The sequence below is a fragment of the Melanostigma gelatinosum genome, assembly GCF_949748355.1.
Source record: "Melanostigma gelatinosum genome assembly, chromosome: 7".
Classification (NCBI taxonomy): domain Eukaryota; kingdom Metazoa; phylum Chordata; class Actinopteri; order Perciformes; family Zoarcidae; genus Melanostigma; species Melanostigma gelatinosum.
In genome coordinates, this window is record NC_136640.1 from 11,763,663 (window position 1) to 11,783,595 (window position 19,933).

At 41.9% G+C, this 19,933-nt stretch overlaps 1 protein-coding gene across 2 annotated transcripts in view; it reads right to left on the minus strand.

The window, feature by feature from the left end:
• Positions 1-19,933, minus strand: part of grik4 (glutamate receptor, ionotropic, kainate 4) — a gene marked incomplete at its 5' end in the record, with an annotated part of 129,517 nt that overhangs the window by 79,918 nt on the left and 29,666 nt on the right. For both annotated transcript variants that reach the window (XM_079272652.1, XM_079272651.1), the window contains 2 exons: positions 16,346-16,443; positions 19,371-19,535. In XM_079272652.1, coding sequence (XP_079128778.1) covers positions 16,346-16,443; positions 19,371-19,535 — 263 coding nt within the window. The remainder of the gene's footprint in view (positions 1-16,345; positions 16,444-19,370; positions 19,536-19,933) is intronic.

Genomic DNA, 19,933 nt, shown 5'->3' on the forward strand with positions numbered 1-19,933 from the left:
TAAGCGGTCTGCCGCAGTGTGCATATTCAGAAAACATATATTTTCAGTGACTCATGTGAAGTACGAGCATGGATCAGAAAACATATCTTGGTTTCACCCACACGAACAAGCCCTTGTTAGAGAAATCTTCAGTACAACACCCCCTCACCCACTGTTACAAAACATTTGTTTCCCCGGCTCACTGAGGAGCACCTTCAGCTGCGTGTGTGAGCTGGAACCGTTATAACAAATGTGAACACGCACCAAATATCACAGCAACATAATATCTGTTCTATTTTGGGAATGAAATCTGGTGCTTATGAATATTACACAATAACGTTTCATTGGGGATGTTAATATTACCAAGAAACGGGTAGACACATTTCATGTTCATCCCACTCAGCTAGTCAAACACATTTAAAACTGTTCGCTGTTACTTTACAAGGACTTTTCCATATATCATAATTGGGAGAATTGGCTTTTTACTCCAGCACATAAACATAAAATGGTTACAAGAAGGTTAAAGTGCGAACTCTCACATGTAATTTGAGGGTAGTTACATCCATATCAGATGAAAAGAATTGGACTAACAAATATATTTAAACAAGTACATAAAAGTATCAAAATGAATCATTTTTGTGATTTTGTGAACGAATTAATTATACGCTTAGACATTTACTACACGATATCTACACATAACTTATAGTTGTTTGCTGCTACATGTTCAGAATGTTGAATATAGCTGTTTTAAAATGGTAAAAATAACATATTAAAGAGCAGAAACTTAAGTCATGGAGTGCATGTGTTTGTGTCAGTAGTCAGAGCAAAGATCAGACACAAGGAGTACGTAAAAGAAAGCCAGCCAAGCCTTCAGTAAGAATCAATAAATACACAAAATACTTCTATCCGAGCCCCATTGTGAGGCACACAATCTTTAGATTGATTGCGGGGTTTTCACAGCGTCGATTTGCCGTAGCTATATAAATATCTGTATTCCTTAGCCGCATCTAATGAATTCATCATACCACCCCCACTGCACTAACAGGTATGTCAAGCACAGGCACGTCTGCGCTGTCAGAAGGGAGGTTAAGTACACTGCAGCTAACCTTGCAGCCTTCAACGTGACCTGAGCAACCAATCCGGACTGGAGCCATCAACAAATCTGCTGAACTTCAGGAAAATCATAAATTACATTCCACCCCAATTCAAACAAGTCTCCCATCTATTTCCCTCCACTGAAATCCATCTCTGCTTCAGTTCTTCACGAGTTGATGTGAATGGATACATGCTGCCAGGGCTTACAGTGAGCCCGGGAGGGGGAAAAAAACGGGTAGAGGGAGTGTGCGAATGAGTGTGGCAGGTGTCGGGTCGGTAAGCTGCCAAAGCATGCAGTAGAGCGCAGTGGGGCTTGAAGGGGATGCGGGAGGACATGCTTGGTCTGAGAGGAGGGACAAGGAAGGAAGCCTCTACATCACGGCAGATTGCCTGTCTGTGTGGTTCCCAACGTACCATACATTGCTTTCCCCCCTCGTCCCCATATCCCCTTGGTTGGTTTTCCATCCCTGCCCATCAGGGTGTAATGGAGTCCCTAGGTGTCTGGATGGATGGAGGCGAGGCCAATACCGACAGCCCCACGCTGGAATGCGGTTGAGTCTTCTCAAGGAGTCCTCAAACCTGGGTAATAGCCGACCAGCCCACTGGGGAAATGTGCCCCTCTTCAGGTGTGTCCTTCATCTTCCCTATTGCATTTGTACAATTCCTCACTACCATTTTCTCATTTTTGCCTCCTTCTCTGCTGTTTTTCTGGGTTGCCTAGATTGTTTACTCTTTTTTTCCCACTTGTCCCCTTTTCCCATGCGCTCTTTCTTTCCTTTTCAGCACAGCAGACTGGTGCTGCCCGACCCCTTTCACTTAGAAACCTGACACGCTTCGATAGTCTGTATCTGAGGCAGCGGGGGGCTTAGAAAGCAGCTTACACAAATTCACGGATCTTCACACACACACACACACACACACACACACACACACACACACACACACACACACACACACACACACACACACACACACACACAGGGGAATTACTTGATTCTTTCCACGGCATGTAGCCTTAACTCACAAATATTTAACGAGACATAATCATCATTTCGCCCAAAACATAATTATTCCCACTGTATTATAAACTTAACTGTTGGCATTTGGCATCGACAAGAGAGCTCAAATAGCCTACAGCAAGGGGAAGAGAGGACATTATGTCTATAGATCACGCCTGAAGACAGTTCCCCCTGGTTGGAGCACGACGATTAATTGCTTGTTAAACTGTGGCAGTCACGGCTCCTCATGTGGTGAAGTGACAAAGTGTTTTGAATCAAGACTTGAGTTAAAACAGGGATTCTCGAAGCAAAGAAAATCAATCTCCACATTACCGTACGAGCAGCAAGTTGTCTGCCACATCAAAGTCGCTTGCCAGACTCTTCTTATCTGCCAGCAGCAGCTAGTATCAGTTACTCTGCTGGTCAATTTCCCCAAAAATAAAAAGGGAAAATCTTACCCGCGTCTTTAAAGGTCACAGTTTCAAAGACTCTGAACCGAACAGCTGCATCACTTTGAGTGCAGCTTTGCAGGGAACTCACACGTTTGCTCCGCCAGCAATCCTTGGTACGAACCACTCAGTCAATGACATGGCACACTGGCTCATCTGATCACACGTTATGACTTTCTGATTCACTGTTATGGACAATGGCACTCTGTTTGTGGTAACTGCTAAAGCTGCACTAATCAGTATCGTTTAAAAAAAATAAATGTGTGTAACCTGCCCAGCACAACATGTCAGATAATGTTAGCGACTATAGCGGGAGAATGTGACAGCAAATTTATTCGATAACGAGCCAGATGTTTTTATCAGGAGTTGGCAACCGAAAACAGAGCTAGAAGGAGAGTCAAGCCAGAAACATATCTTCAAATATTGCTCCGTGCCTGCTTGATATTAAAACAACCATTTGCGAACACGTTCATCGCAATAACTTTTAATGGCGATGATATGTCAATGTTGAGTTCCCTGCAGTTTTAACTGTGCAATTAATGCCGCTTAAAAGGTTATAAACGTCGATGTATTTTTTTGCATGCTCACAGTGCTTTACTGGCTTCATCTTCCTGCCATCTACAGCAATTCAAATTTAATGAGGTGCAGTTCGAGAGAATTTCCTCATGCAAACGTCTGGAACATCACAATAATGTCTAACTTGCGCGATGATTTAGTGCCAAATATATACATACAGTGTGCTCTCCCACTGTTGGGTCTCTCTCTCCGGCTCTGCCGTGTGTGTGTTTATCTCACTCGAGTCGAGGGGGATAATTAGTGTAATACACACATTCGATTGGCCGAGTAGCACCAGATGATTTACAACGCATGTAATTGGTCCGTGTGTTTCCTGGATCGCTGAACGAGTGCATTAAAGGCAAGAAAAGCTGCGCCGGATAAAGCGCTCCATCAAAAAATGAATAATTCTCAATTGTCTATCGGTTTTAGGTCTCTGGGTCCAGATACAGACGGTGGTCCGCCTTTTAGTGACCCCTGATCAACAGTTGCCATTTTTCAACTTAATCAAAAGCCAGTTATTGTACATGTTATTGTACATGCATGTGACTGAGTTAAACGTTTTCAGAATATTAATATGCCCTCCATTCTGTACAAATATTATTGTCGCAAATTGCAACATTATCAGTAGAGACAGCAGTTAAAGCCAGGTACGTTTTTCTAGTGTTAATCTACGTATTTGGCTAAAGCACAGACAATTATTCGAGACAATGTAAACAACTTGTAAATACTGGTAAACGAGCTGTAATTCAAAATGAGATGGAAGTGTCTTTAAAAAGCATCTGCTCAAGGCAGTCTATTGGTGTGGGAGTGAAACTAATCACATCTGCAAATTGTGAGGGGAGGAAAATCTCAGGCAAACAAAAAAGCCCAAGGTAACCGCTCCTCTTTTAATGATCCGGTATGCTTCACTGTAAACAAAACTAAATAACCCGGTTATGACGAAGGGAGGGGGAGGACAGGGAGACTGAGTGCAAGTGAAAGAGAGGGAACATAGAGAAGGATAAACTGACAGTCTGACTGACAGAAGAAGAGAGCAATGAAGTGAGCGACATCGAGGCTGAGACGGGGGAAACCGTGTGCAGGGCAGGAAAAAGGGAAAAGGTAAACACACATAACAGACATAAACGGAGAGTGAGGAATGGCGAATGCTTACAATCAGCACTCATTAAATGGTCTCATTGAATTTAGCAGTTTGGAATTTGATTCTGTTGTCAAAGACAATCTGTCTCATGTTCCCCACTTTATTGGTTTATTTCTCTTGGCATACAGTTCCAGGGGATTTAATAACAACATCAGCATTTAGCTTTGTTGTTGATGGGTCTCTGTGGGCTACGAATACATTTCAAGTTAAAGCAGATTATTGTGGCTCTCATTCATTACTTAGAAGATGCAGTACTTATTCGCAAGTAAGACATACAAGTTGTTTATGCTGTAGTCATTCGGTAATGATCAGTATTGGACTTTTTGGACGGCAACTAAAATTGCTTATATCTCATCAAGTATCAAAAACGGCACTCTATTAAAAAATGCAAGTGTGTGCATTGGTGGTAGCTGTTTCAGTAAGACGATGAAATACAATCCAGAAAGTCCTTATAAGTCACCAACACATTGCAGAGCTTCAAAGTTATCAAGGCAACAATCACTTCATCTTTTCTCATTACGATCATACGGTAAACAGCAGAAATCTGACATTCACATAAGGAAAATAGGATTGTGTGCTTGCACGTATTTGACTGGTCAAAGGAGCACTTTGCTGGATGACAATGCATGTGCTCTGGCAAAAAGTCCCAGAATGCCTCTGCGATGAAGTGTCCCATTTAAATTGGGCTTGCGCAGGACTAAGTGTACTTATTCTATGATTAGATATTTTGTCAACATGATTTCCAAATTTAAATCATGATCTTGTTATTATTTTGGACTTAAATTGTTAAAGGCAGATGTAAAACAGTTTAGTGTTGTCCAGGAAGCATATAGTCGCCATGTCTTGAAAATGTTCAAACGATACTCAGCCGCAGTAATGACAAAAAACACAAGGGACGGAGTTGTACCTCTTTGTACAGCACGGCCACAAAAGGTACAACTCTGTCCCTTGTGTTTTTAGAGTGTGTGTATGAATGAATGAATGAAATGTATTTAACATGCATGTGTATGTGTGTGTGTTTCCTGCAGTGTGACAGAAAGGCTGGCAGGTCTGCAGACAGAGGTTTGACAGGCGTTTAATGAGGAAGCTCTCACAGGACACAGGCTTTGCACAAGTAACACACACACACACACACACACACACAGATTGAGCAGTGGGGGGAAAGGACGCCCCTTTGTTTGGCAGAAAAAACACCTCAACCCAATTTGAATGTGCCTACAATATACTTGCCTGAATTACACTGAGCCTGCACTCTGATTTGCTTAGATTAGCTCATAAAACAAGGAATTAAACAAACCGGCACATTTACAAACTGCCTAGCCAGAGAAGCACTGTTAGCTGCTTGTTGGAGACAGCCAGGGGGTTTTCGTTGCTTTGTGTAAGCTTACCAATAGCCTCCGATAACCCCTCTTCAATGGGAAATTCAAGGTTACATCCGAGAAGGGTAGTTTCAAATCCAACCAGGCATTAGTTAGGCGACCGTTGCTCTGAGCTGGACTGAAGGTGAAAGCTAATTTCCCCTCCATCCAGTACAACAAGCTCTGGGTTGCCTCGGTTGTTGAGCTGACAAGTGTCCAAGTCATCCTGCTACCTGTCCGCTGTGAACCTAATAACCCATTAACCCATTGTAACCCATTTACATTATCGCAGGTTGACCTTGCTATCAATTAGCATACAACACATGCTTGGCAGAAAGACTTTAACTGTCCTAAAAAAGCATCACCACTGCCCGCTGTCCAGCCACAGCGGCCATTTCGTCTCAGTGAGCGGAATACAAGCTCTGCAGAGGCCAGACGGGGAACAGTGTGTTTACCATCAAAAAGTGGACGCAGAATATTAGTTTGGAGAGCATCAGTTGTAGAAAACCAACCAATAGCACAACACATCGTATGAAGCATGGCTGGATGTAACATACTGCAAACCAAATAATTATGTTGGCTGCTGAGCATTAGAGAGCAGATGCTGTTGGAGACATTGTCCATCAGTCAGCAAGTGTGATGCCAAGGCTGGAATGCCAGAGTGGAGCTGGCAAGGTTTTCCAGGGTGGAAGGAGATGGAGGAGGGCAGGTGGTAGTCTATTATGTCTACCTGATCCCCTTTCGAACCAAAAGGTTTATGGGGGATTTGGGAGACCAGCTGTTGGCATTTAGAAAAGACAGGGAAATATTTTGGGACAGAAAAGGGAAGAGATGAGACTCCAGAGAGTGTCAACGTGGCCCAACCAACAATTTCCATCTCAGGCCTCCGGCTCATACCAGTCTCTGCCTGATCCTGCATCAGGTCCCTGCGGTCAGAGCAGTAGCAGACCAGTGATAAGGATGAAGCGGGCTGCGGATCCCATGGTGCCTTTTAGAATAGTGGAACATTGACCACGAGCTCTCTATCTCATTGACTGTTCCTGTCCTCCAGAGAGCCCTGTTCCCTGCTCCACTGCCCTATTTCAGAGCAAAATGTCTCAGAGAAAAAAGAAAGCATTGCGTTTCCCCTGTTTGGCTACTAGCTGTGCTGGTATTATTGTAAGCAGTGACGATAAAGACAGAAACCACTCATTTGATTTGGGGAGCTGATTCAAGCCTCCTGATTAAATTAAACATTTACCCGTAAATATTCTCTGAAATGCCCACAAAGGCAATGCTATCTGTGCTTATTTTTTATTGTTGCATCCACAATGTTCAATAGAGAGCTTTAATTGGATATGTGTTTTTTTTTCATTATTTGTTTAAAATCGAACAGTGGACTTAGTCCAGTTCTGGGAATATAGCCAAATATTTGACTTACACTACTCAAACAAAACAGAGCTCAACTTGACACAACAAGATTGGCAAACAGTTAGCCAACAAATCTTGGCCTTTTAGTAAAAGACAAACATGTAAATGGAGAGACGAAACACTGAAATATTCTTCAGTTTCACTTCAGAGAGGGAAAATGGCAGATCAGTAATTCAGCTGAGTATTGTCCCCATTTCCACAAAAGAGAAAACTCTTGACAGAGCTGACAAAGATGAAACAAAAGCAACATTGTAACACGGGGCAGAGTCCCTCTTCATAACCTTGATGACAACAATCAGCAAAATTGAAATCCGTTGTGCTTGCTGTTCACCTGGGAGTCACTCGTTTTTTTCCTCGCTTTCATCTCAGTGATCAAATCAAGAGGCTGCTTCCCGACGACAAGACAGTGGATTTGGATATGCACATGGCGGTTCTGCTGGTGCGGCCCCCGACAAGACAGATCAATAGTGTTGTGAGAAAAGGGTCAGCAGAGGTGCAGACGACAGCTGTGCTCCTCTAATTATGATCAGGCAGAGACAGGAGAGGCACCTGCGCTTTGTTTGCAAGCAGACTGAACAGATAAGTATCCTGTGCAGAGAGAGACTCAACTTCACACTCACTTCACACCAAAACAAACCTTAAAAAAAAGAGTTATGGTGTCATTATGAATTAGTCATCATCTGAATTCAACTAATTATGAATCATTGTGTGCCATTTTATGCCTGGTGCTGTGGTTACTGTAGCTTGACGTACTAACAAAACGCTTCTATATGTAGTACATTTAATACATGTGCAATAAACTGTGCATGTCTTCTTCTGAGAGATTATGTATATCTTTGAATAAATGTGGCCATTTACTGTCTGACAGTTTAAAATAAGTATGAGGGCGTGGCTGTTTGTCAATGTGACCCTGAAGATGATTAAGACTGACTTGACTTTTATTCAACTTTAATTTTCTCGCCCTATCAAGCACTCCCCACGTGATCCTCTTCACACTAGGAAGATAAAATTGTCTATTTTATTACACTGAGAATTTTGAAATGACACTAAAGGGAGCAGCCATAGAAAATCTACTGACCTGTCACTAAGTAGCACTAGAAGTTTAGTAACTCTAGTTTGAGGCAAACCGTAAAGCCCTTCCAAAAAAGGGATGCAAATGTGTGAGGGATGATGCAAGCACATTTTACTTTCACTCCTGAGTCTAAGATTGAATTCTGAAAACATTCCACCACACAGACACAGGCAGGCAGATACAAATACACAAAGATAAAATAAAAATTGAATCGAAACGGAGAAAGTCTTTGTATCTTTTAAAAAACACTGGAGGGCAAATTTGATTGGTCCTTTCTTTGGATCCTAATGCACCCTAATGATGATAACGCATGTCGAGTGGAGCTTAAAAAAGGTTAAATGAATGGGTGAAACCTTGAGTGTTGGGACGTGAACTGCATTTAGCTTCAGGCTAACGTCACATTGTGTTGAAAGTAGCAATGAAAAGCAAATTTGCATTGCATTTCATGTCTTCGCATGTCTTTGTGGAGTGGGGAATCTCAAAGAATACTAAGCTGTGAGTGTCTAAGGAATGCAGAAATCCTGTTGAGATTTCAGAGGGCTTACTGCTCCTGCACTGCTACGGAATGAATAGCTGCAACCTACATTTTCCAACACAATACATACGTTGCAGTGATGTGGCTGTTCCTCTGCACGAAGAAAAATGCAATCATCTCAGCTTAATTAATGACATGTCACTTGCTGACAACACACCGTTTATTTTGCCTGGAAAGCGTTTGAGTTTACACATAGTGGCTTTAAAGCCCAATTACAGTGGAGAACTGAACCATACGCTGATCCCCTGAGCAGAACCGACGCAGCCAAACTAATACCACGACGCACTTGAGATTCAGCATGATGGAGGGTGATTATAGGGAGTGGCAGAAAGAGAGAGGGAGCAGGCTTCTGAATACTACTTTCTGTTTGTTTTCTTAACAATGGCAGATCTTGACCTGGTAGTCTTCTGTAGCTTGTGTCTGTGTAAAAGTTGGAGAACGGAAATGACAGGAAAGAGACAGGTGGAGGAGGTGAAATGAGAAAATAAGGAACACGAGGCGACAGGAGAGAAAAGAAAAGAAGAAAGAAAGAGGTTAGGATAAGGACAAAGACAGTGATGAGAGCTGAGGCTTGTGTAAGGGCAGTAATGGCAGATAGTAGAGGAAGGACAAAGGTAGAGAGGCGGAAATTGGTAAATAATTGAAGTGAATAAGAAAGAGGAGAATAGTGTAAATCAAAGCAGCAAAGGACAGGTGATTGCAATATCGGCAGAAGAATGAAGGTTGTTCATGAATGCTCTTTGTGAAGATTCTCCTCAGTTTAAGAAAAAAAAAGCATCATTTTCAGCAGGGGAAAAGACAACGAACAGTCCCCAGACCCATCGTTGTGGTGTTTGGCCCGTCTTGTTGAATTTCCAACACATTCTCACCCCAAACTGGTCAAATAGCATAGTGCCGCATGGCTGGTGCCCGTTGGCATTGGAGATTGATTCGGTAGGTATGGTGTCCTTTCAAAATAAACTTCTGTCTCCAAGGTCAGGCAACCAAACCACTTAGTTAGGTTTAGGAAATGAGCATGGTTGATGTTAACTTCACTCACATGGCACTCACCTCACTTCCTAATTAACACCGACTCACGTCACTAGCGAGTGAAAAATCAGTCACATGACCAGCGACTATTGAAAACGCTTACTTTTAGTTTTGCACGGGACACAAATTCAGCTCTCCTGGAAAAACCTTCTGTGTTTGTTTGTGGTTTACTGTAGCTACCCATTGTGGCAAAACCATAAGCCTGTAGAATATTCATTGGAGATAAAGACAAATAAAATGATGCTTAGTCCTCTTTTTATCACAAATACTACTGACATTTGCAGAAACAGCATTACAAAGTTTACAAAAAATCCAATAAGAAATCGTAATTCAAGGTCCACTTAGTAGCTTTTTATACACCACCTGCAGTTATTGTGAAGGAATGAGGTGCCGTTAAAAGCTGTAGAAAAAGCGAGTGGAACTGAACTTTAGTCGGGAAAGAATCCGTCCTGCTAATCCATGTAGCAATCTGTTCGAAATGAACACACGTAAACAAAGCACCAGTTGGTGTTGAAGGATCATTTTGGTCATTTTAAACAAAGTTACTTGAATTGCAGGAGATTGCATTGCCTCAAGCTAAATGAAGCCATTCTGTAGCTGATACAACTTTAAACACAGTGATCGCTGTGTGATTAAAATAAAATGAAAACTATATCATGCAATGATGTGCAACAGTGCATGAAAGTTGCAGCTTATGAAATTATCAACCAATCAAGAATCAAAGGATTTATTTAATATTTAATTATTTTCAACTCACCATATTTAGTTGCAATGTTTTCCTTCACTGCGACAGTTTATATTACCATGAAATTATTCATTAATGGATCAACCATTACAAGTTACATTTTTAAAATGTGACAGGAACATGTATTCTATTTTTGCCATCTTAACAGACTAATTAGTTTACACGATCTAACCAGGCAGGGTATTTTCTTTTCCATCAATGCAAATGGTTATCACAATAAGACAATAAGCATGGTCATCAAATTTAGAAACAATAACAAAAACAAATCCTTTGTGTACTCTCCTTTTGCTGGGTACGACAGAGCAGGTGCAATATTTGGATGATACTGGTGTCCACGTGTGTGAGACCAAAGCTGAGCAGCAGTTGGCTGTAGATGAACAGGATAATGTGATGTACTGGCTTCGCTGTGAACAAGCGTGGTGCAGTGTCTGAATGGGAGATGGTCTAAAGAGAGCACAGCAACCGTGTGAATGGTCTCTCGCCAGAGAGGATTTGCTGATTTGGCTAGTTGGCTTTTCAAGTCACAAAATGCAATTCCACGCCGTGTGTAGCACTGAGCTACTGGACAACTAACCCATTTAAATCAGTTTGGACAGCTCCACACACACACACACACACACTGAAGGCAAACACAGCAGGCTGAGTGTCTGGCTGTGTGAATGGACGAGCAAATGAACACAGATCTATGGGAAAAGTGAGTGAGCTCATGAATGCCTCACGATAATGACTATGAAGCACAATCCTTTTCTTTGAGAGCATGAAGGAAGGTTTTCAATTATTTTCAGAATCCATTCACGGGCAATCACCTCTGCCTCAGCTTTGTCTGATGGCCCTTTTCAACAGTTGCTTCTGTCTGGCCATGTGGAGCAGTCCTACAGAGTTCATTTGCCGACTAATAAAGTGATCTCAAGAAATACGATTGACTCCAAATCTTGGAATTAAACTCAAGGCAACAGATTCATTGTTACTGGGACTGAATGAGCCTTTCAGCGTTACCTCAAAACACTAGTGCTCACGAAGCAGCAAAAACACTATATCGGAGTAGACGGGAGAGAAAGCGGCGGACACTTAGACGGGGAGAGTGCCTGCGACGAAGTAAAGGAAAGAAATAAAACACAGAGAACCGTAAAAGCAAAAATGAAGTAGCACTGAAGAGCTGGACATAATTGATACGAGAGCTGCAAGCACTTTTCTGATTGTTCAAAGCATTTTCTAGGTAAAGGTGGGTAGAAATTGTCTTTGTGGGTTTCTGTGTGTATGCGTCTGTGTGTGTGTATGAAAGCACAAATCTCTCATTATTCTCTGTTTCCAGGGCTTGAGCTTTACAACTGACCCCCAACATCAACCCAACGAGCTCTTTGTTTGCCCGGTGGACCCCAAGTTCACCTCTAAATCCAACCTGAGTACCACCACCCTACCGAAATGCAGGTTTGTAATCTTTCTGTTGCAAGCAGATGGCTTTACAAGCCTAAAGCAACCCTGGACATCAGACAGGACATTCATATTCATGACCTCTTCTTACACGTTTGAATCATTGCGGACTGTGTTTCCCCTCTTCAGCAGACACAAAGCTACTGTTTCATCCTTTTTGGATAGAGAGGACATTACGGGTAAAACAGGGAATAATAGCATTTATTAAACTGAGCTGAAGGTGGTTAAAAGCAGTGGGATAAAAACGGAATTCAGATTAAATGTTTGGCACATTTTCATCACTGACATTTATTCAATTTAGTTTGAAAGCTTTATATTGGCTAATGGCAAAACAAGCTTAGTCCAAGGCTTTGTATGGAAATAACGAGAAGCAGATTGCCAATGGAGCCTTGCACCATTCTGAATGGGGGGTGATATGTCCTTGGTATTTTCCTTCATGTCTAAGTCACCCCTTATAAATAAGAATCATATTTCTTTTCAGGAAACAAAGCAACAACAGGAGGATTCACAGGAAACAAAGCACGAAGAAGAACACTGCAGTGCACACTCCAGCTATGGCTGGCTGCAGCAGCCAGCGGACGAGCACCTGTAAAGCAGCAGGAGCCTCTCAGCCAAAGCTCCAGTTAATGTTTCTCATGAGTCCATATTAATCTAGCCTTCCTCCTAATCCTGACCCCAAGGTTTGCTTGCCACGATGCGAAAGATGAAAACAGACGACCAACATGATGCACATTGTCAACCCCTTCTCTGCAGTAGCTGTTTTTATATTAGTCGCTATTACTGTGAAACCCAGATGGGCTCAGACCCGCTCCCCTGTCGCCCCGGTGGAAGTAGCCTCTGCAGCAGCAGTGGAGCCCGGGGAGTGATTGATCGGGACTGGTAGATGATGTGCTCAACACCTAGTGGGGTCTGTCAGCTGCAATATTGCTGCCAGTGTCCCAGGCAACCATCCACCGGAGTGCCAACATCTGTGGCCTCACGCTCATAGTGAGGGATTAGATGGTCAGAGTATTGTGCGCCACACACACAGACACACACACACACACACACAAACACACACACACACACACACACACACACACACACACACACACACACACACACACACACACACACACACACACACACACCGTTCTCAAGCTCTTACAGTTCAGGGTGACCTGTTTCCACCATTTATGGACGGATATAGTATCACAGACCAAGCCACAATTACACTTAGTACTTATTTTCTATTTTGAGTTGTCGAATAAAGAACCACTTCCATCAGATATGATTAAAAAACCCATTTATGGTCGCTTCATGAAGTGACTTTGGTGCAAAAAAACATCTGTTTTGCTTATAAACCTCTTAATAATGTCAGATGACAACAGGACTCCATTTGGGTTTGTTCTTCTGCTTTGGATGCTTTTCCGGTGACAGGCGTTGAAAGGTAACATTAGGCACGAGCACCTGTTAGCATACACCAGCCTGCTGAGTAAAAGTTTATATTATTTTATGCTACTTTCAACTTCTGCTCCACGACACTATATTGTACTTTTTTTTTTGTACTACATTTTTTTAATACTTTTAGTTACTACTTACTTAGAATTACATTCTCAACACAAAATATAATCAACTAACATATTATGATGTACACATGAGATCCACTTTTACCAGCAGCAACATAAAAGTAATGTAAACATGAATGCATCCCTAAATATAATCCAGTGATATATAATTCTGAAAGTATATTTTGATGCGAATACTTTCATACTTTTAGCATACTTAAACCCTTTAACTAAAAACACTTCATCGTGCAAATAATGAATAGACTATATGATTAATATCTGCTGTTTCATCCTAATTGTGTTTACATTCGGCTTGACAGGATCTCCTGTATCGTAATGCCACAGTTATTGTGGGTAATGTGTCGTGCTGTGCTGTTATAAATGTTGGGGGCAACACCACCAACTCTGTTTATATGAAAGCTGCAGATCTAGTGAACGAACGTTAGAAGCATTCACGTATGTTGGGAGTGAATTTGGTTGACAGCATTTTAAGAGCATTGCCAACATACACTACACAGTATGTTCTCTCCACTTCAAAAGGCTCAGACATTCAGTGTGTTCTCGTCCTTTTATTGGTGGTGTCCTTTGAAACTGTAATACGTTTTTCCTGTTGTAACTCTTCGGTGAGAAACATGTCACAGCACATTAAACTATATACATTCCAACTAAATCATGTCAGAGAAGAAACACTTTTCACAGAACCTGCATGGATGACTTGCTTGTCGGCTTCAATGCTCAGTGCTGTCTAGCGGTTGTCAAAGCGGAGGATGGTAACAGGTGCAACAGACTGGGGGGGTGTTGGGGGGGGGGGGGGGGGTCAGTGCAGGAATGATTTTCTTTAGAGTTGTTTATTAAGATTGACTACTCTATATGCAAAAGGAAATAATGGAATTGGAAGAACATTTACTCCAGGATGAATTTGAGGTACTTTACAAAAGTATTAGTATTTCCATTTAATATTAACCAACAGCTTTCAACCCTCATCCTACCAACTGAGGTACCAGCGGTATCATTTTTTTCAGATCTTACAGCTTTACTTTGTCATTCCAATTTTTCACGATTTTGTCATCAATTTGTTTCTAATGACTTGTCCAACACATTCAATTATGGTCGATGCAGTTTAAATATATATAATAGTATAGATATATTCAAATGTCTGCATCCTAATTTAAAGTATCAGACATTAACAGAGGAGTCGGGGCACTCTGTCATTTTGAAGTAGACAGATGCAGCAGACAAAGATTTTGAATGATTTTCTTTGTCTATTTTAATTTGACAGAATATGCACATTGTACTGTAACATTTAAAAAAATAATGTTAAATATGTTGATGAGCGTTCAAATTGTTGAAAGCGAGTTCCAGCTGTGATAAACGTATCACAACATTGTTATTATTAAAATCAAAATTTATTTTACAGAAAAGTCAGAATTCAGTGTTTCACAAAAGATGGATTGGAAAATAAGAATACGAACATTAAAGGGAAAGAGCTGATGTAAAACTCGTAGGTGTCATACCCCTCAAAAAATACTTGAACTAAATATAAAATACGCCCTGTGCAAATGTTTTTACGAAGCTGTAAAGTTATGTGTGGTAAGACATTGCGTACTGTTCTCCAGATATTATATATTAGGTACGTGATACGTGGGAAAGGACAAAGAGTAATTTAACATGATGACAGCAGATCTTATAATCCTTCTATCTGTGGCAAATATGGAAGACAGGCTGAGCTTTGAAGTATTCTGGTCATCCAAAGTATTGCCTTACCGATTCACTGGTGCATAGAAGAACATTTGGGGAAACTGTGAATCTTTAGGGCTCGTATCAACTCCCTGGAGACTATACTGTATGTATCACTTCACTCACAACTCAAAATGCATTTCTTCTCTTTATGGGTTCTTTTATATTCATATGGTGTTATTATCATAGTCAGTGTTTCAAAGCAGTCAGCCCCACGAGCCAATGCCGCCAGAGACTTTTAGCAGCAGGGAGTCCTGGTCTGACTACTATTACAACAGACTGATGTCTCATTAGAAAGACGGGCTGTACCGTACCAGAGGACAATTATAGCGACTCGGAGGGTAATGGTACTTCCTCTAATAGTCATGCTGACCAAATTCATGCAGTTAAAAAGGCCTCTTCTCTGTGGACCAAATCCAATTACAGCACGGGGAATATCAGAACAACACAACGAGTGAAAATGATCGGTGAACTGAAAGAACGGTGGCAGGTAGTTTTTCAAATCTGCAGAAGTTCGTACACGGTAGATAATAGAGACGCTATCACTGTGCATTCACTTTCATAATCGAAAGAGTTTTCTACAAATAGTGTAAACAAAGTGTATCAAATGTAATAAACATCCCAAAGCACTGCAATGAAACCATCACAGACACATTCTTCAGGTTTATAATTGATTCTGGTCTAGTTTATGGTTTTGTATAATGCGCTCTGTCTCTTGACATCAGACAGCATAACACACCATGTCAGAGTTCAGACAAGCCAATTAGCATCCGACTGGGATCTGTATGCATGGAGTCAAGCTCCGAAGCCAAATCCACTCATTCATGTTTTATTTTCGACTACATCTCAACAGTGCCCAGCCCCTCCCTGCTAAGAGGACACAATGAGGCAAACCTCGTTACACTTTCCTTCAATGAGCAGCTGATGTATCACAACATCCCAGGCAGAACAACACCAACAAATCATATGAACCCATAAAACAAACTGAAGAAGATTGTGTCCTTTATACACCTAATTCCAAAACAATTCGGAATGAAAATGATTAATTTAGCAGCCCACAGACATTTGACATGTTCTGAATCATGGGTCTATCGCGAAAAGGGAGAAAGTCGACCCTTTTCATCATCATTTCACTAACAAGTTGGATTTCATTGCCCCTCAATCCCTGACAAACCACACAGTTGCTAACAAGCATATTTCCAAACTCTGTATTTCTGCTTGCACTGTGAGCAACATGGGCCAGTTGGACGCATAAACTCACCTCCTTCTCCCCACAGATATTGCTGATGATGGAGTTGGAGGCCGGACTGGCAGAGGGGCCGAGGACTGCCACAACGCCTTTCGACATGATCTGGCACACTGATAGAAAACAGAGAGGGGATGGAGGGTAAAGTAAGGATTGAGAAAAGAAAGGAGACAGCAAGAGAGTAAGTCAGTCAGCCAGTGCTATCCAGGAAAGTAAAGTACAGGCTTTCTTAAAGAATCTGAGTCATTTATAAAAAGGCCCTCTTCAGCCAGATGTTAATGGATGCACATGCTGACTATCTCAACCTCCAAACAGATAGCGGCCTGAGCCAGCGCTTCTACTGTCTCGAGGGAACCTGAACCTACATGCGTTAATGAAACCTGCTCAAGGCCAAATACATTTGTCCATGTTTAATATGCCTAACGTGATGCACATATAGAACAATCCAATAGATCCTGCTAATGGGAGTTTAAAAGCGTGTGGGAGGAATTGATAGTCATATAACAGACTTTCACACAGAGACAGAAAGACATGGAAATGGGAAGAGACAGACAGATAAACAGAGTGACAGTAAGAAAGGCAGAGACAAAAATAGTGACAGACAGCAATATCTGGAGGCTTAAAACATGAAATCTGGTATTTGAACATTTACACATTAATGCCATAATATCCCCAAAAGTGACACACGCATCCCATCTTGTTTTTCACATTTTACATTTACAAGGACTGATTGAAAAGCTTTACCTTTGGGTCCCAAAACATATCTTTCCACATTTCAGGGAACGTGAATCGTACTCTTCTCTGATGTACACAGGCCATATGCATTAATCTGCCCATACTGGAAAACAGCACGTCTTTTCTTGTGAGTTTATAATCCTTGGCTTCTAATTAAAGCGCTACAGTCAAAATGATGTGAGGTAGACACAAGTACAGACACCATGTGCAGACACCATGTGCTGGGGGGGGGGGGGGGGGTGTGCTGGTGCAGTGAGTCGAATGATTAATAAGTAATCCCTTAGTCACCCGTGGAGCTTGCAAGACATGAACACACTGACACCGTACACAAACATACACATGTATACACACATTTACAACACATGCTCACACATTTGCACCTGTCTGCATGGCTTCACCAAATAATAAAGCTGAATGATTTGACTGTGAGCCAACATGCTCCTGGCCCCTGTGACACTTTGGTTAGCTCCCTCTTTTGCACAGCTAGCATGTGTGAGAGACAGAGAATGTGCATGCAATGCCTGTGTCAGAACTCTACCCGCTCGCCAAAGTTTATTTGTTGCTCCCTGGACACCGATGTTCAATAATGCTGTGAATTGTCAAGAGTAGTGCTGTGCCTCTCACCGAGGTCAAATTAAGGTCAGAGGGTCGGCTGAAATCCCTATTCTCAGCTTGACATTGATTTTCACAGATCAATACCAAGCTATTCAATAGCTGGTATTGGAACCTTGGAATGGAGGGCTGTAATGAGTTTGACTTGTAAAATGATTTTTATGTTTTGCTGGTTAGAAGAAGGTGCCCGGAGAGCTCAATGCTCTGCAAATACAACACAAGCAAAAAAAGAAACATCTGCACCAACTTGTGCAGCATTTAGAAAAAGTGCTGCAAGTAGCTCACGACACAATGGAAACTGTTTCTTTGAGATCTTAATGGTTTAAGATTGTCATGGGATTAAAATGCTGACGGTTGGCCATCAGTTTCCTCAGGAAGCGCCAAAGCAAAAGCACGAAAGCAAACATCTCCGTGTGTCATGTGGCTTCATAAGCCATACATAACAGTGAAAGAAGTCTGGTCACGTTGACTTTCCTGCCAGTAAAAGCAGCAAGCAGTCCAGCGGGTGCTGCTTACTACACAGGCAGGAGTTGGTGCTTGAAGGGTGGGGGTGGGGGGGGGGGGGACTTTTCTGGGCAGGTATAGCGGCCCCTCTGTGATATTTCCATCTAACTGCAGCCACTGATCCATCCCTAATCCAATTCCTGCCTCCAATTACACGTACACACACTTCCACACACAAAACAATTGAACAATGTACACACGATCCAGCATGCACACACCAACGCATGCTACTTTACACACACACACAAGCAGAGAAAGAAACACACACACACACACACACACAGAGGAACCACATTTAATGAGAAAGGTAAACCAGGCAGAGAAACGAATACAGTTGTTGTGGTAAGTGAAACGGTGTTTCCGTGGATCAAGCGGCACCACTGAGGCTCTTGGGTTTGTGAAAGTGGGAAGGTGTTGTATTGAAAATCAATGCCCACACTTCCTGTCACAGCTGTTTGTATTGGTTGTTTTCTGCGGACACATGCTGTGCTGCCTTGATTGTGGAGAGTTTTCGTTGATAAACAAAACAAAAAAACATAATAAACACTGAGGTGTGAGGCAACGAGTCACCACCTAGTACACAGATGTTCTGGGTAGCAGTGAAGTGGAAGCATTGATACAATTAATAACAAATACGTCGAGCTTGCGTTAATGGAGTCACCCGCTCAGTGTGTCACATCTGTGTGACAAATTACTGGCAACCTCTTTCTGCAATGGCCCACTTAAACAGGGCCACACACCTTTCTGTCGAAGGTCATCTGTTTTGACGTACTGCAGATTAAGTCATTTTAAATGACACTCCTCTGTATGACATGTCTTTTTGATCTGCCTTGCCACAGTAGGGTGAAAGTTGACAATATACAGTCAAAGAGAACAAAATACAACCCAGCAGACAAATATAACCACATCATGTCACGTCTGCAGCTATCAAAATGTGACAGCTCATTTTGCCCTCCTGCTCTGCTATCTATTTCCAATAATTTCTTTGCTTCTGTTTGACCGGAAATGTTGTTAAACCAGACAGACGTATCTCCGTGCACTTGAGGGAAGCGTGAAAAGAAGCCAGAAGGGGGAATTGAAATGACTTGCTTGTTGATTTTAAAATGAGAGACACTTTCGACATCTTTCTTTTCTCTGACTCAGCACATACACATATATTGACCCACACCAATTCATTGGCGTTACTTACTTGTTTCCCCCATCTCATATCCACTGTCTCTCAGCAGTTCAAAGATGTCCACCTCCAGCTTGCCCGTGGTGGAGCGGTTGGTGCTCCTGTTGATGCTGTCTTTGGCCAGCGTGATGGCTAAACGCTCTCCTCTGCTGCACTCCATGGGGTCATCAAGGATGGCAGCTGAGAAGAAGGGAAGGGAAGGTGAGGGTGTTTTTCCACATTTAAAGAAAGTGACCAATGTGGCCCGTGATCATTCAATTTGAGAATGTATCATGCATTTTAAAGCTGCTCCCAAGTTGTATAGATTTATTAGTACTAATACTTGACATTTTGTGCACACTACTCTCCATTAGTCTAGAGTGTTTATGGCACGTATGATGTTAATAAACCCAAACACTTTGTGAGCAGCTTTTAGTGGGTGAAATCTACTTTTGTTCTAAAAGGGCGAGTGCTATTTAATGTAAATATCCGGTCTGTATGATGAACGATTGGAAGCTAAAAAGCTTTAAAATCTTAAGAGCGATGCAGCAATGTACATTCATAACATACTGGTAGTTTCAAGAGCACAGCAGACATAT